Consider the following 16,659-nt stretch of genomic DNA (forward strand, 5'->3'; position numbering starts at 1 on the left):
AGATTTCTCTCTGAAATGTAGCGGAGTAGAAGTACTCAAATTTGTACTTAAGTACAGTACTTGAGTAATTGACATAGTTCAAGTTAACATGCAGGCAGCTGCATTGAGAGGACTGAGTAGAGATCACAGAGGAGATGATGGCGGCTGCACCCGCTGGAGCTTTGCTGTGATCTGTCATGTCTTAAACACGTGAATGCTTTCATATGAGGATGTGAGAGTGTCACACTGCTTCAGGCGTCTTTTCACAAGTTTGATAGATGCTCATGTCAAGATAAAGCAGCAGAGTTCAAGTCTGTCTGAAGTGTAAAGATACAGAGACAGATATCTCCCTGATACTGTTTGTGACCACAGTTCAAACTGCAACAATGGCCATGTGTGTGTCACACATATAAAAACTATACCAATCTTTATAAAATACAGAGAGAGAGAGATGAGATTAAAATCTTAGTGGTTTTATTTGACTCTTTTTTAAAGAAAAGGATAACTCCTCCCCATTCATTCACAAAAGAACACAGCAGGAGATGAATATGATAAAGCATCAGTTCCACTCTGAGTCTATCTGCAGACAGCATAAACAGCATGAGTCTCCACTTCTCTCTCTGATGCAGGCCTCCTGTTCCTTATTGTTGCTGCATACAAACTCAGAGCTGCATCTTTCAGGTCAGAGTCCAGATTCTGGAAAGAGTCAGAACAGCTGAGTTAGTGAGAAAAACTAAATCATGCCCCTGCTACCTTTAAAACATATAATAGGAAATGATAAAAGTTGATTCACCTCAGGCTGTTGTGGATTCTGTTCTTCATTGGCAGCTGAATGAAAGAGACAAAACGTCCAATCAGGTCACTGACAATCATTATTCATCATTACTTTACTCTTATTCTGATTGGGCAAACATAACACTTTTTATTTTTTCAAACATATGTTGAAAAAAATCAAAATACAACACAAGATAGAGTAGTTTTCAGGAAGTACCTTTCTGAAGTTTGGTGATTTTAACAACCAGACCAATGATGATCATTAAGAGGAGAACAGTCAGAGCTCCCAGGATCAAACTCATCAGCTTTGCTGTTCCATCAGACTCTGCTGAAAGAAAGAGAATAGAATTACTCTGTTTTCATTTACTGGCTCAGGAACTGTGAGAACATTCAATCTTTTATGTTGAATCTTACTTTCAGACTTCCTGTCGTCGTCATGAGATTCATCGCTGCCTTTTAACAAAATAAAAGATACATTTACTTTTGATTATACTTTGAAATACTGTATCACTCTCTTATTTGGAATCTTTTCAAGTAGTCAGATGTGTTCTTTTTGGGTAATTCATAAATTAGCAAATATAGAAAGACGTTTATGACTGGTTTTCATTTACGGGCTTGAGAACTGTGAGAACATTAACCAAAGTTAGGATAGACACATTGTTTTTATCTTAAAAGAACTAGCAGTCACTCTGCACAACTAAAGAAATGTGAAAGAGAATCTTACTTTCAGACTTCCTGTCAGCGTCATCATGAGAATCATCACTGCCTTTTAACAAAATCAAGATAAATTCATGTCTGATTTTACCTTGAAAAATGGTATCACTCTCTTGTTTTAAAATGATGAAATGTGCTCTTTTTTGCCAATTATGATATTAGCATATATAAAAAGAAGAATACAGAACACAGGATTTTTATAATCTTACCTTTAACATTTAAGTGTATTGCACTGAAATCATAACGTCCTTCGATGTAAAATCCACATAAATACAGTCCAGAGTCAGATACATCCACATGTTTGATTTGGAGAGAGAGAGTGGAGATGTTGGTACTCATGTTGAATCTTCCATTTTGAATTCCATTACTGTATAAAGGTTTTCCTGTAGAGCCGGTCATCGTGGAGATCCAGCTGGCCTTGGTTCTGTTGAACACTCTCAACCAGAATGTTGGAGTGTCTCGGATGGACGGGTTAGAACATGTGAGTGTGACTTCTCCACCCGGCCGACCCTCCACAGTCTCAGTGTGAGACTCAGAACTTGAGACAGAGATCCAGCCTGAAACAAACAGCAGAGACTTGTTATAGGAAGGTGAACAGTACCTCTTAAAAAATATAATAATCAAATAAGTTTTAATACTGGAAGTAATAAAGTTGAGAGAAAAGTATTGTCAGTACTTACTGATGCTGCAGAGAATTAGAGCTGTTATCAGGCTCTGTTTCATGGTGGTGCGTATGATCACAGCTCTGATGTCTAACTGAGCTCCAGGAAGGCTGCTCTCTACTTCAGAGGTGGAGTCTTTTGTTCTTGCTTATCTAGTTGTTAAAGTTAAAGTTGTCGATGCGCGTGGCCTAGCAAGGTGGAGACAGAGTGGACCACGCAGGCAAAAGAGAGAAAGAGAAAAAGTGTTTATTGGTGTTTTTTGCCCCCAACAGCGCCTTCCAGGCAGCGCTGCTGTTTGAAGTACTTTTTTGTGTGTAGTAATGAAACTAAAATATATGTTACTGGCATAAGCTAAACTGATTTTCTCTTTCTTTTTTTTTCAACAAAACAGTATTTCAATCAGGAGAGACTTTGTTGCAGATATGCAAACATTTATTAGTAAGTACATACATAAACTTTGGAGATTAGACTCAGTGAATCATCGTGAAAAGGGTATCTATACATTTCTAAGGTTTAGGAAAACCAAACATATCCCCCAATGGAATCTAGACACTGGTGGTGGTAACAAAAAACCCGTAGACCAGATGAAAAACCAAAAACGAGCCGTCAGCCGGGAGAAGACCGAGAACACCGTGGTTGAAAATGCCTGGAGGTAGAAGGGGAGGAGGCGTGTCGCACTCTCATCTGAAAATACAACTGACAGAAGCAGGAGAGAGAGAACATATTGAAAACATGGTAGTCATGCTGTGATTGGCTTGAACATACGTGCCCGATTCTGATTGGTTTACAGAAACGTAACACCCACCAACCAGCTGATCAGTTAAAGAGAAGAGAGATAACGTAATTGAAGTCTGCCTGACAGAATTTACGCTGAGCTACATTTCAATCAGGAGAGACTTCGTTGCAGGTATGCAAACATTTATTAGTAAGTTATTACAAAGTAAGTACATACATAAACTTTGGAGATTAGACTCGATGGAGTAAAAGGGGTATCTATACATTTCTAAGGTTTAGGAAAACCAAACATATCCCCCAAAACTTGAAAAGAATTTAGTGATTAAATGACAAGCCGCCACAAATCTGTATAGTGATACAAAACAGGAATGTATTAAATACTCAGTGAATAATTCGAGTAATTAAACACAACTGAACCATACTTGGTAATAAGTCACGCCCCAAAGGGCATATGACACAATAAAACTAGGTAGTTAAGCCGTCAGCAAAACAAAACCTCGGCAATTCGAGCCGGAACAACCACAGAACCTCTGCAGTTATAAAGGCCAAACATATCAGCAATTCAGGCTGAACACAAAACCTCGGCAATTCAGGCCAGAACAAACACAAAAACTTCTGCAGTTATACAGGCAAAACACATATCAGCAATTAAGGCTGAACACAACACAAAACATCGGGAATTCGGGCTGGAACAAACACAGAACCTCCGTAGTTACGATAGTACCAAAATAAAAATCTTAATTGATCAAAACCGTCAAGACAATACATCAGTAACATTGAGAACACCACCCATCCATTATACCACCACCAGTTATATGCAATCTTACCACAATCAAGGTTTAAGAGATCTCTGGTTATTGATGATGTCTTCAACATCAGGGCGAATATATGATGAGTATGCAGATGAAGCCCACCGTCCAAGTTGTTGTAGAGAAATACTGGAGACCCCTTGACTTGCAGCAGTAGTAGCAGCCCCTATTCTAAATGAATGACTCGTATAACGCTTTGGTGAAATGTTAGCTTTGATAAGGCCTAGTTTCAAATGCTGGTTAAACCAATCATTTCGACATAGGGAAATCTCCAGGAATAACAAATAAGGGTGACAGGGTACTACTCTGAGACCTGTAAGATATATACTTAATCATGGCTTTAAATGGGCAAAACTGTGTGTCAGTGCGGGCAACAATGATTGAACCAGCGCCTCCACATTAAGAAGGCTGAACACAAAACAAAACCTCGGCAATTCAGGCCGGAATAAACACAGAACATCTGCAGACTTTTACTTTTAATACTTAAAGTACATTTAAAATCAGGTACTGTTACTATTGCTAAAGAAGGGTTTACATTGTTGTACTATGTAAAATAAATATATGTCTGGTTATTTGTACTGAGATTCAGTACTTCCTCCACCACTGTTCAGAGATCAATACACCATCACCAGTCATATGCACGCTTACCAGGATTATGCCTAAAAGATCTCTGGGTTGCGATGACATCGCTGACATCAGAGGAATGTAAGAGGAGTAAACAGAGGAAGACCACATGCCGAGTTGTTGCAGGGACGTACATGAAATGCCTTGATTTCCTGCATTAGTAGCTGCCCCTATTCTGAATGAATGACCCGAATAATGCTGAGGTAAAATTTTAGGAATAACTAAATGATGACTAAACCGAAATATAGCCGGGGAAACCTCTAGTATGAGCCTAGGCAATGAGTAGTTAATCTTAGATTAAAAGCAATGAAAAGAAGCAGTGTCTCTGCGACTTAGAAGGTTAGTGTTGTAAGGAGTACAACTTAATGAGGTCAAATGTCATGAGTTAGCTGCGTACAAGGTCAGTGATAACGTCACTTAATGCACTGCATAGATGAAGAGTTACAATAGAGGTATTTTACCCATGCTGCGATAAAGATCTATAGGGTGTAGCAAATATGAGAATCCCATTGCAAAGATGAATTCTGTTTAAACATAATGCAGAGATGTACTGTACAACTTGCTGCTAAAATTCGATCAATAACAGCTTGCCTAGTGAGCCCATAGAGAAAAGACGTGCCTGCCTAAGTGCACAATTAACCTTGATGCATGTATAGAAGTAAAACGATGACCCCGGCTATCTCTATCATAGAATTTACGATAAATAGGCCCCAGAGATGCAGAGGACTCTGCGACAGAAGCCAGAGTTTAGACAGAGCCCGGAACTCCAGGCCACAGCAACCTGATCTGCATTACTGGTGGGCAGCAAACATGAATGAACAAAATATGCCCGATGAGATAACTTCACTTCGAAGGGTTGGATGATCCAGCTGAGTTGAACATGCCGGTTCCTCTGCCGTGATGAAACCGACCGAAGTACGTACAACGCCGGCGGCTGAGAGTCGGCGGCTGGAGGCCAGCTGCACAGTTCAGAGCGGGCCGTGCAGCAAGTCAGGAGCTGCGACCGAGGCAAAATCTGTCATGTGAAAGTACTCCTGGAGTGAATTTGCGCTGCCAGGCTGCTACTGTTACCACCCGCGTGCATGCGCCAGGGCTACGGAAAAACTGCTTGCAGGACAAGTGCGAGAGAGAAAATCCTCTAGGATAGACATCCCTTTGCTACCACGCGAGACGCGAGCCGGAAAAGGTGAAGTGAAATGTGCTCTTAGCCTGAAATGACACACACGCCGAACCAGACGCAACACAGAAAAACACTAGTGCCATAAGCCAACAACTACTAGTCGCACTCTCGTCTGAAAATACAACTGACAGAAGCAGGAGAGAGAACAGATTTAAAACATGGTAGTCATACTGTGATTGGCTTGAACATACGTGCCCGATTCTGATTGGTTTACAGAAACGTAACACCCACCAACCAGCTGATCAGTTAAAGAGAAGAGAGATAACGTAATTGAAGTCTCCCTGACAGAATTTACGCAGAGCTACATATGTGGTATTTTGTCAATATGAATGTGGAGATAGGCCTGGGCTGACGTTAGATTCCCAGCCTGAATGTAGCTGATCAACAAGCTCTATTTGGATGGTTTGTATGGAGAGGGAGGGAGAGATGCTGTGCTGCTGCCAGAAGAACCACTGACTGAGTTTACTCTGAGCAAGAAGTCACTAAAACGGGTCTGAAAAGTCTCTAACGGAGCATGCCCACTGTACGAGACCCGACTGGCGACAGAAATCACACTCATTCATTGTCTGTGCACAAAGCATGCTGGGATACCTCGACACGAACAAGCTGGCGGTGCGACGGGAAGAACAAGCCCCAGAAATGGTAGAACATGCGACCCATGTACTAAGGCTCAGTCCTTACCGCAGCGGCCCAGCTTCGAGTCCGACCAGCGTCCCTTTGCTGCATGTCATCCTCCTCTCTCTACCCCCTTTACTGTCTTCATCTGACCTATCAATTAAAGACCCAAAAAAAAGAAATGCTGCCTCAGGGAAGGTAGCAGCTATTGTTGGTGAATCCGGTGGGTAAATGAGCAGCAGAGGTGAGCTAACCAGACCTACACTGTACCTGAAACATGTGAGTAGTCGAGTTTGTCACTACCACCTACGACCCACAATGTGTGTGTGTGTGTGTGTGTGTGTGTGTGTGTGTGTGTTCGTGTGTGCGTGCGTGCGTGCGTGCGGTCAATACTGTTGAGTAATTCAATGGCAGTACTTACTGAGGCAGCAGAGAAGTAAAACTCATCAAAGTGAAGTTCCTCATTGTGCGAATGATCGTGGCACTGCAATGGTACTTATCACTGAGCTCCACCCCCACCACACACACACACACACACACACACACACACACACACACACACACACACTTCCCCACCCACACATACACATACACACACACACACACACACACACACAAAGCCTTAAGAACTTGTGTGACTTACCACAAACCGTGCTGTTTGTGAATGTCACATCTTGGGATAGGAATGAGTAGTGTGTTGAGTTTGAAGGCTAAATAAACCTAGGGGTTAATAACATGTGTACCGAGTCGAACATTCTCTAGGGTATGTTTTCATGCTAATCGAATGTAACCAGTTTTAGCGCAAACCGCTAATTAGCTTATAAAGCTAGTCGTCGGGGCACGGGTAAAGTAAAAAGAAATCGCTATTTCTATACCATTAACAAGGCTCAAAATAGCACCACACTTCCACTGTAGCATGACGAAGGTCCCTACATGTAAACCGAAGCATTAAGAACTTTGTAAGTGTACAGACAGTTTATTACAAAGATAGTTTATAAAGACTGTTCACGTATACAGGTAGGCGCCATCTTGGGAAAATGTGCAATGTGAGCTGAACTGTCACGTAAAAACAGATATAATTCATGCATTTCCATGTAATTACATTTCACAAACGTAAGTCCTATCGACCCATTGGGAAACCACGGACCATGGGAGATTTCAAGTGACAGTTCAACTCACGTTGCACGGCGTTCGTCGTTCGACTGGTCATAACTGTTTTCCCAAGATGGCGCCCGCGTGTATACTAAGGCATGGATACCCGAACCGAGCCCAACGGGTCCCGACGGTACCCGATGGGCCGGGCCGGGTTCGGACAGATAATTACAAATTACGGTCGGGTTCAGGTCGGGCTCGGTCACATCAGCGCGATAAAGCATTTGTTGTAAAATGGTGCTGCAGCTCCTTTAAGAGAGCTCAGTGCGTGTGTAAAGTGGGCAGAAGAGAGATAGAGGAAGAGGAAGCAGACGTGTAGATGCGACCGGAACAGAGTTGATGGAATAAGTTTAACTGTCCGAGATAAACCCCAGACTGAAAGCCAAGTTCATTCATTTGCTCACCAGAAACGGGATTTTAACCCCGACGTTATTCATTATCTAACGTCGGCCCTGGAGGTAACGAGTCTCCCCTGGTTTTCTGATCACGGTCGGAAGCGAAGCAATCATGAAAGGTTAACACATTGAACATTTTAAATTTAAAACAGCTTATTAACGTGCGCTTGTTGCCCCATGTGCGTTGATGTGCTCATCTGTTGACATTTCCGAATGCCTTCCTACAGTTGCTTAATAAAAGCTTTACACACAAACAAACGTACATGTGTCATTAGTATGAGAAAAAAATGAGATTTTAACTGTGTCGGGCTCGGACATAAATATCTTAATTTGCGCCGGATTTGTCCTTTAAGTTTAGCTATTCCGTCAAGTTTAGCGTTGTTACAGTAAAGTGTAGCCAACCAAAAGGAACTGTGAGCCGGTGTACTGCTCACCGTGAGGTGGCGGTTGTGACAGTTATGTTTAGCAACAGACAGGTGACTGTCATGCGTTGACATGACAATTACGGTCTTTCCCTTCTTTTTAATTTGGGGTAGTGCGTTTAGGCTGCGGCGGGGGTTGCCGCACGGTGGACACTTTTAAAACAATGCTGTTTTTTCACTTTTGGATGGAAACTGAGTGCTGCATAGTTCAGAGCATCAGAGCCCAGGTTCTGTAAGAAACATATTAACAGTCAGTTTGTAAGAAATCATCAGAATCAGGGTTCGAATTACGTGGGAACCAGTGGGAGCTGAGCTCCCATAGAGAGAGGATGAGCTCCCATGAAAGCAGTAAAATCATACACCTGTGGGGGTCTCTAAAAATCATCAGCACCATTATTTAAATCACAAATAAAGCACTTTTCCCAAACACACAGAGCTCTGAAGCAGACCTGTGCGTCGCTTAGTGTCCACTCTCGCTGTAAAAATAGAGATGAGCAGCGCGCCTTCAGCTTCAGGTTTATTATGGACGCGCTCTGCTGTCGACATGTGGGGTAGTTTCGGTTTCCCACCTCCGATGTAGAGCAACGTACAGCCACTTCCCTAAACTTTGTCTCATTCAGAGACCAGAGTCTCAAACGGGGCCCTGAGTCTGTCAGGTGGTCTGAGATCTACCGTATCAGCAGAGCAATCACGTAATGCACAGCAGACTATGGTGCAGGTAGATTATTTTCTGAAATATAGTGACTTTATTCTTGTAATAGCCTATTATTACTTTATTTTTCTCAAAATATCACGACTCCTCCAAATCACAGAGAGCACAGATGGGATACATTTTGAATGTGCACAAAGTTTTGAACATGAGCAGTAATCTTGCTCAAACACATCAGAAATATTACAGTCCAGGGCTTTATTAATCCATTAAAATGAATTAATGTATCATTGAGGTGAATAATTGTCACATGCACATTTAAGGAGGTTACTTCCTCAACAAAAGACACAAAAGAGGAGGGAGGAGTAAATGATGCCTATAGGCTACATGTGTGCTGACTCAGATATAAATAGAAAAGTCGATCTACAGGAGAATAAATAGCAATACATTCTGTATTGCTGGAGAGCCTTATTGTAATATATTCCATTATGTTTTTATATTTGGATTGTAATCTATGTTTCCCTTTACATAAAGATATTTGCAGCATACATTGATTCAGAAAAAGGTAAATAGGTGCATAAAAATTCACCAGAATGCAGGAAATGAAATGTTTAATGCTCAAAATTTGCTGCTCATAGACTACTTTTTTTGATGAAATCATAATTCGAACCCTGATCAGAATCATTAAATGATGAATTAAACCAAACATGATCAGTCTTTATGTGGTTAAAATGTGATTACCTCGCTGCATTGTGGAGTCTGTCCCTCTTTCTGAGCTAAATGACAGAAACAGATCATCTCTAAATTGTTCTAACACAAAGTTTTGCATTTACAACTCACATTAAAACATAAGCACCTGTATGAAATTTCCTGATTTTGACAACCAGACCAATGATGACTGGAACAAGGAAAAGAATCAGACCAAGGAGGATCACACTGGTCAGGCTCGTTATTCCATCAAACACTTCTATAAGAAAGATCATTATGAAATGTGTGGGTTGAGATCAGTCCATATTTGACAGTAAAAAAGTGCACATAGGTTTGTCTGTTTCTTCACAATCAAAAAAGAATCTTACCTTGAACCTTCAGATATGTTCCACTAACAATTACTGTCTTTCCATCTGAGTAAAATCCACAGAAATACAGTCCAGAGTCAGATAAATCCACATGGTTGATGTTGAGGAAGAGGGTAGTGGTGTTGGATGTCATGTTAAATTTTCCATTTTGAAATCCATCGTAGACTGAAGCATTTGAATCAGAGCTCCACATAGAGGAGATACGGCTGATGTTGGGTCTGCTGTCCAGTCTGAACCAGAACATGTACGTGATAAAGCTGCTGAAGTTGGAGCACATCAGTGTGACTTGTTCAGCAGGCTGGACCTCCACAGTGTGGAACTCAGAAACACAGACAGAGATCAAACCTGAAACAAACAACATGCTGATTCCTTCACTTCAACTTGTAATTCAACACAATGCACGCACATTGTTATTAAAGGATTGTTTTACGTTTCAGTGTTGCTTTTAAAAAGACATTAACAATTGTTGTATTCAAAAAAGTGGTGGAGATACTTACAGAGTAAAGCTGTTACCAAGGCGATGTGTACAGGAGACTGCAGCAGACTGAACTGTGCTCCAGTAAGAGTGCTCTCAGCGGGGAAAAAGGCGGGGTTTCTTTTGCCTATCCAGCTGCTCAGACTAACAACAGAGATGCTTTCAGAAAAATGGTAGTCACAGCAACAGCTGTTCTTATTAAAAGCTGATTCATTCATCAGACATTACTATGCAATGGTTGGGTCATTCACGTTGTGATGTGAGAAACCCACCGTGTCACGTTATATATCTTTTCACCTCAGTTATGTTCACACCACACTGCGCTGTCTCTTCCTGTCAGACAAGTGATGTGTAGCTCTCTCCCTCCATCTAACTCTGACAGGAGACTCTGGACAGTCTCCTCCTCCATCAAACACCAATCATCTTTTGTTCTCAGATTAAGATCTAACAAACACAAGAAGTCAGAAGGAGACTTTGGCTGGAAAGTACAACTAGAATTGTAGTAGATATTGCATACTTTGCATAAGTATAAAATCTTTATTCCAAAATAAAAAAATTAAAAAATTTCCAACAGGGACAGTTCTTTAGTAGCAGGTAAAGCATCAGTTCCACTCTGCGCTGCAGTTCCAGATGTTTCCTGAGTCTATCTGGTGGCAGCATACACCACATCTGGCTCCAGCTGGTTCTCTGATTCAGGCCTTCTGCTGCTTTTTGCTTTTAGATGGAAACTCAGTGTCCTAACTGGCTTCTTTTCTATCAAACAGTTAACGTTTGCTCTCAGAATGAAATAAAACAAACATTTACATTTCTGCAGTGGTGGAAGAAGTATTCAGACCCTTTACTTAAGTAAAAGAACTAAAACCACACTAAAAATACTCTGTTACAAGTTAAAGTCCTGCATTGAAAATGTTACTTAAGTAAAAGTAATATATATATATATATATATATATATATATATATATATATATATATATATATATATATATATATTACTTTTACTTAAGTAACATTTTCAATATATATATATATATATAGTATATATATAGTATCATCAGGTACATGTACTTAAAGTATTAAAAGTAAAAGTACCTAATGCAGAAAAATCCTCACATTTTAGAAACTGGAAAACATCCAAACAGTTCTGTCAATCAACTAAGTGTTTAATCTGCTAATCATATTAGGTGTTCTTGTAGGCCTGTATATTGTTGGGTAGTTTAATTTATCATAAAACATTGTATTTTATAAACTACATGTGTTTTGTGTGCAAACATCTTAATCTGTAAAGTAACTAGTAACTAAAGATGTCAGATTAATGTAGTAGAGTAAAAAGTACAATAATTCTCTCTGAAATGAGTACAAGTAGAAAGTAGCATGAAAACAAAAGAGACAATTAAAGTACAAGTATCTCAACATTTGTACTTAAGTACAGTACTTGAGTAAATGTACTTAGTTACATCCCACCACTGCATTTCTGTTATTGTATTTACAGTGGCGTTTTTATATCAAAAAAATTGGTGGGGCACAATATCAAAAGATGGGCTACATACCAGTAAAACTAGAATAGTCTGTATCTCACTCTGTTACCATGTCAACAAACCGCATGGCTCCATAAAACAGACAGTGTTGTAACGTGAACACATGCGGCTACCAGCGCCAGTTGTTTAGCCGTCAATTTTTTGGCAGCTAAATTAGGCCCTATATTCCCACAGCCCTATGTTCCCACATTTCTAAGATTTGTTTCAAAATTAGACCCTATGTTCCCACAGTTCCCACATTTCTAAGATTCTTTTTTTCCAAAATTAGGCCCTATGTTCCCACATTTCCTTTTTCATAAATTCATATCAGATTTTATCCCCTTTCTCCCAATTTGGTAGCCAATTACACCCAACCTATTATCCAGTAGCAATGGACTACAGATGGAATGTAACCCTAACATAGGGCCTAATTTTAAGAAAATCTTAGAAATGTGGGACCATTGGGCTGTGGGACCATTGGGCTGTGGGACCATTGGGCTGTGGGAACATTGGGCTGTGGGAACATAGGGCTGTGGGAACATAGGGCTGTGGGACCATTGGGCTGTGGGACCATTGGGCTGTGGGAACATAGGGCTGTGGGAACATAGGGCTGTGGGAACATAGGGCTGTGGGACCATTGGGCTGTGGGAACATAGGGCTGTGGGAACATAGGGCTGTGGGACCATTGGGCTGTGGGAACATAGGGCTGACCCTGATGACTGCAAGCCCATCTACAGGCACCGCCAGATGACGGTGCTTTTAGGGGCCATGGTAGTAACGTTAGAGTTTAGCCCGAAAATGTTAACGTCATGCAGCGATGCATACAGATCTATTCTATGACAACAACCAAACATTACACACTCGTCACCATCTAACGTAGCTACTATCAATCGATCCAACACAACATGATCAACATACGGACCAGCACCACCAAGGCAGGATGATAAAATGTGTTTTCACTCACCAAGGTTGAGGGCTCACTAAAGAGAAAGGCGACGCAGCGGTTCTTCCTCTGGGCAAACTTGACTTATTTTGTAAGCTAACCACTCCACGCGGTTACTTTTACCAGCAGTTTGAGTGATGCCAATATCCCAACAACCACTCAATGACAGTTTAATGTAATGTTAACACATAAAGCTAAAACGTTTCTTAGTGTTAGATCATTAGGCCATGACGTATTTTTGACATGTTATGTTGTCTTACTTGATGTCAAGTTGTCATAACAGACATTGACAGGTTATATTGTCAAGTTGTCATGACAGAGAATTTTGTCTTCATTAATGTCAATTGTCATAACACAAACATCTCACAATGCTAATGTAGCATTAAAAGAGTCATAATTTACTGAATGACATTAGTCATTTAGTCATGGGATTATTTTATAACGAGCAATTGACTTTTTTTTAAGTAACATGCAGGCTGCTGCATTGAGAGGACTGAGTAGTAGTCTGTCATGTCTTAAACACGTGAAATCTTTCATATGAGGATGTGAGAGTGTCACACTGCTTCAGGCGTCTTTTCACAAGTTTGATAGATGCTCATGTCAAGATAAAGCAGCAGCGTTCAAGTCTGTCCGAAGTGTAAAGATACAGAGACAGATAACTCCCCGTTTGTGACCACAGTTCAAACTGCAACAACGGGCATGTGGGTGTCAAGACATATTTATTTAAAAAAAAAAACTATACCAATCTTTTTAAAATACAGAGAGAGAGAGAGAGAGAGAGAGAGAGAGAGAGAGAGAGAGAGAGAGAGAGAGAGAGAGAGATATGAGATACATGAGTGAAAAGCACTTTGAAAAAGATCATTTTGCTAAATATTGTTAATTAAGAGTGTTAGGACAGGTACAGTAGGCCGATGCAGTTTGCAGGCAGAGAAAAACTTACATTGGATAGTTTGGCTTTGAGTCTTTAGCCTGATTTTGTTGGTGTGTCTTCCATTGTGTGTGTACAAGAAAAGCATGTAATGAATGGTCTTTATGTTCTTTGTTGGATATAGCATGTAAGAGAGAAAAATAGTTAAAAAGTAAACTGTCAAACTGGATTGCCGCTGTATCTCCGTTTTGTTATTCCCCAAAACTAGTATAGACACACAGCTATTAAGTCAGCAATAACAATGTCTAATGATTAATATGATAAAGCATCAGTTTTACTCTAAACTGTTTTTCTCGTCACTTCCTGAGTCTATCTAGTAGAAGCATACACAACATTGGGCTCCACTTCTCTAGTTTTTCTTGTTTTTGGACGGAAAGCCACAGCTGCGTAGTTCAGCTCTTCAGAGGTCTGGTTCTGTCAAAGAGAATATTCACACTCACTTATCTTGAAAGAGATAATGACTTGACATCATGGGTGATTTTAGACCCTTTTTAACTAAATTTCATCTCAGCCCCCCTAAAGATTATAATAATATTTTTATTTTTTATTTTTTTTATCAATTTGGGTGCTTCAAGTGAGAGTTTGCGAACTTGTCTGTTAGTGACAGAGGACAAACAATTACAGGTTCAAAGGACTTGAAACAGAGGTGTTGACACTTTTGCAAGGCACTGTATCCATGTCCAACACGATCCCCGGTCTCCGGGGTGAAAGTCCTGTGTTGTTTGACCCATCCACCACCCTGACCAACCTCCCTGCGCGGATTTTCGCCTTATCAATACTACTCGCTACCGTAATCGTTCTGTGATCACGAAATATGCTTCCCATTGAAATACATTACTTTAAAATTTGTGCTCACCGCACGAAAATAACAACATTAACGTGTTCAGTACACAAATCAATAGATTCAATAACATGACCATTTCACGAACTGCCATGAGACTGGGCTGGCATGTCACATTCTCATTAGGGGCTGAGCCCCCCTAAAGGTCTGATCCTAGAATCACCAATGTCTGACATCATTTGAAATGATAAAACAAATACGAGTAAATGATAAAAGTTGATTCACCTCAGGCTGTTGTGGATTCTGTTCTTCATTGGCAGCTGAATGAAAGAGACAAAACGTCCAATCAGGTCACTGACAATCATTATTCACCATTACTTTACTCTTATTCTGATTCGGCAAACATGACATTTTTTATTCTCTCAACATATTCACACAATTTTAGAAAAGTAATGAAATAAAAATAGAAAACAAGATAGAAAGAGTAGTTTTCAGGAAGTACCTTTCTGAAGTTTCCTGTTTTTAACAACCAGACCAATGATGATCATTAAGAGGAGAACAGTCAGAGCTCCCAGGATCAAAATCATCAGCTTTGCTGTTCCATCAGACTCTGCTGAAAGAAAGAGAATAGAATTACTCTGTTTTCATTTACTGGCTCAGGAACTGTGAGAACATTCAATTAACAAAAGTTAAGTAAGTCATATGTTTCTATCACTACAGTGAATCTGCACAACTAAAGAAATGTGAAAGAGAATCTTACTTTCAGACTTTCTGTCAGCGTCATCATGAGAATCATCGCTGCCTTTTAACAAAATGAAGATACTTAATTGTATCACTCTTGAAAATATTGAAATAGACACAAGTTCTTTTAGGTCAATTATTTATTAAGCAAATACAGAAAGAATAACAGATGTTATAACAATCTTACCATCAACATTTAAATGTATCGCGCTGAAAGTGTAAAGTCCTCCAACGGTATATCCACAGAAATACAGTCCAGAGTCAGATACATCCAGGTTCTTAATTCTGAGGGACGTAACAGATTCCTTGGAACTCATGTTGAACCTTCCATTTTGAAATCCATCGCAGAAACGAATGCTGCTTTTAAAGCTGACCATCGTGGAGATAAAGCTGGCCTTGGTTCTGTTGAACACTCTCAACCAGAGTGTTACAGTGTCTCGGATGGACGGGTTAGAACATGTGAGTGTGACTTCTCCACCCGGCCGACCCTCCACAGTCTCAGTGTGAGACTCAGAACCTGAGACAGAGATCCAGCCTGAAACAAACAGCAGAGACTTGTTATAGGAAGGTAAACAATACCTCTTAATAAATATAATAAGAAGCAAATATGTTTTAATGCTGGAAGTAATAAAGTTGAGAGAAAAGTATTGTCAGTACTTACTGATGCTGCAGAGAATTAGAGCTGTTATCAGGCTCTGTTTCATCGTGGTGCGTATGATCACAGCTCTGTGATGTCTAACTGAGCTCCAGGAAGGCTGCTCTCTACTTCAGAGGTGGAGTCTTTTGTTCTTGCTTATCTAGTTGTTAAAGTTAAAGTTGTCGATGCGCGTGGCCTAGCAAGGTGGAGACAGAATGGACCGCGCAGGCGAAAGAGAGAAAGAGTAAAAGTGTTTATCTGTGTTTTTTGCCCCTTCCAGGCAGTGCTGCCTGGAAGGCACTAGGTTGGTTAGGGTTTGGTGCCTTGAAGGCAGCGGTCACAGTGCTGCCTGGAAGGAGCAGTTGGGGGCAAAAAACACCATCGAGCAGAAAAAGTAATAGGAAATACCACTCCAAAAGTATACACAATCATATATAGGAATATTTGTATCTGTAGCCTTAATTATGGAAGTGCAACTGACTCTTTAAACTGGAGAGACTTGGCTGGTTTTTACTATTGTGGCTGCTGTTTGAAGTACTTTTTGTGTGTAGTAATAAAACTAAAATATATGTTACTGGCATAAGCTAAACTGATTTTCTTCTTGCAAAACAGTATATGTGGTATTTTGTCAATATGAATGTGGAGATAGGCCTGGGCTGACGTTAGATTCCCAGCCTGAATGTAGCTGATCAACAAGCTCTATTTGGATGGTTTGTATGGAGAGGGAGGGAGAGATGCTGTGCTGCTGCCAGAAGAACCACTGACTGAGTTTACTCTGAGCAAGAAGTCACTAAAACGGGTCTGAAAAGTCTCTAACGTAGCATGGCCACTGTACGAGACCCGACTGGCGACAG

At 40.5% G+C, this 16,659-nt stretch overlaps 1 protein-coding gene across 1 annotated transcript; it reads right to left on the reverse strand.

Moving 5' to 3' along the window:
• Positions 1–431: 431 nt before the first annotated feature.
• Positions 432–16,000, reverse strand: LOC116042359. The gene is made up of 7 exons (XM_035994194.1): positions 15,830–16,000; positions 15,493–15,703; positions 1,677–1,813; positions 1,168–1,206; positions 971–1,081; positions 773–807; positions 432–675 (listed from the first exon to the last, which is right to left on the reverse strand). Exons 1-7 carry the CDS (start codon positions 15,870–15,872, stop codon positions 556–558), a joined length of 696 nt encoding a protein of 231 aa, XP_035850087.1. The 5' UTR covers positions 15,873–16,000; the 3' UTR covers positions 432–555.
• Positions 16,001–16,659: the final 659 nt, after the last annotated feature.

The sequence above is a fragment of the Sander lucioperca genome, chromosome 17, assembly GCF_008315115.2.
Source record: "Sander lucioperca isolate FBNREF2018 chromosome 17, SLUC_FBN_1.2, whole genome shotgun sequence".
NCBI classification, from domain to species: Eukaryota; Metazoa; Chordata; class Actinopteri; order Perciformes; family Percidae; genus Sander; species Sander lucioperca.

Coding starts and splice junctions, on each gene's coding strand:
- LOC116042359 (XM_035994194.1), bottom strand. CDS start 15,872: ATGAAACAGAGCCTGATAACAGCTCTAATTCTCTGCAGCATCA. Junction 1,814..15,492: donor GATGGATTTCAAAATGGAAG/GTTCAACATGAG, acceptor TCAAAATGGAAG/ATTCAACATGAGTACCAACA. Junction 808..970: donor AATCACCAAACTTCAGAAAG/GTACTTCCTGAA, acceptor TCTTTCATTCAG/CTGCCAATGAAGAACAGAAT.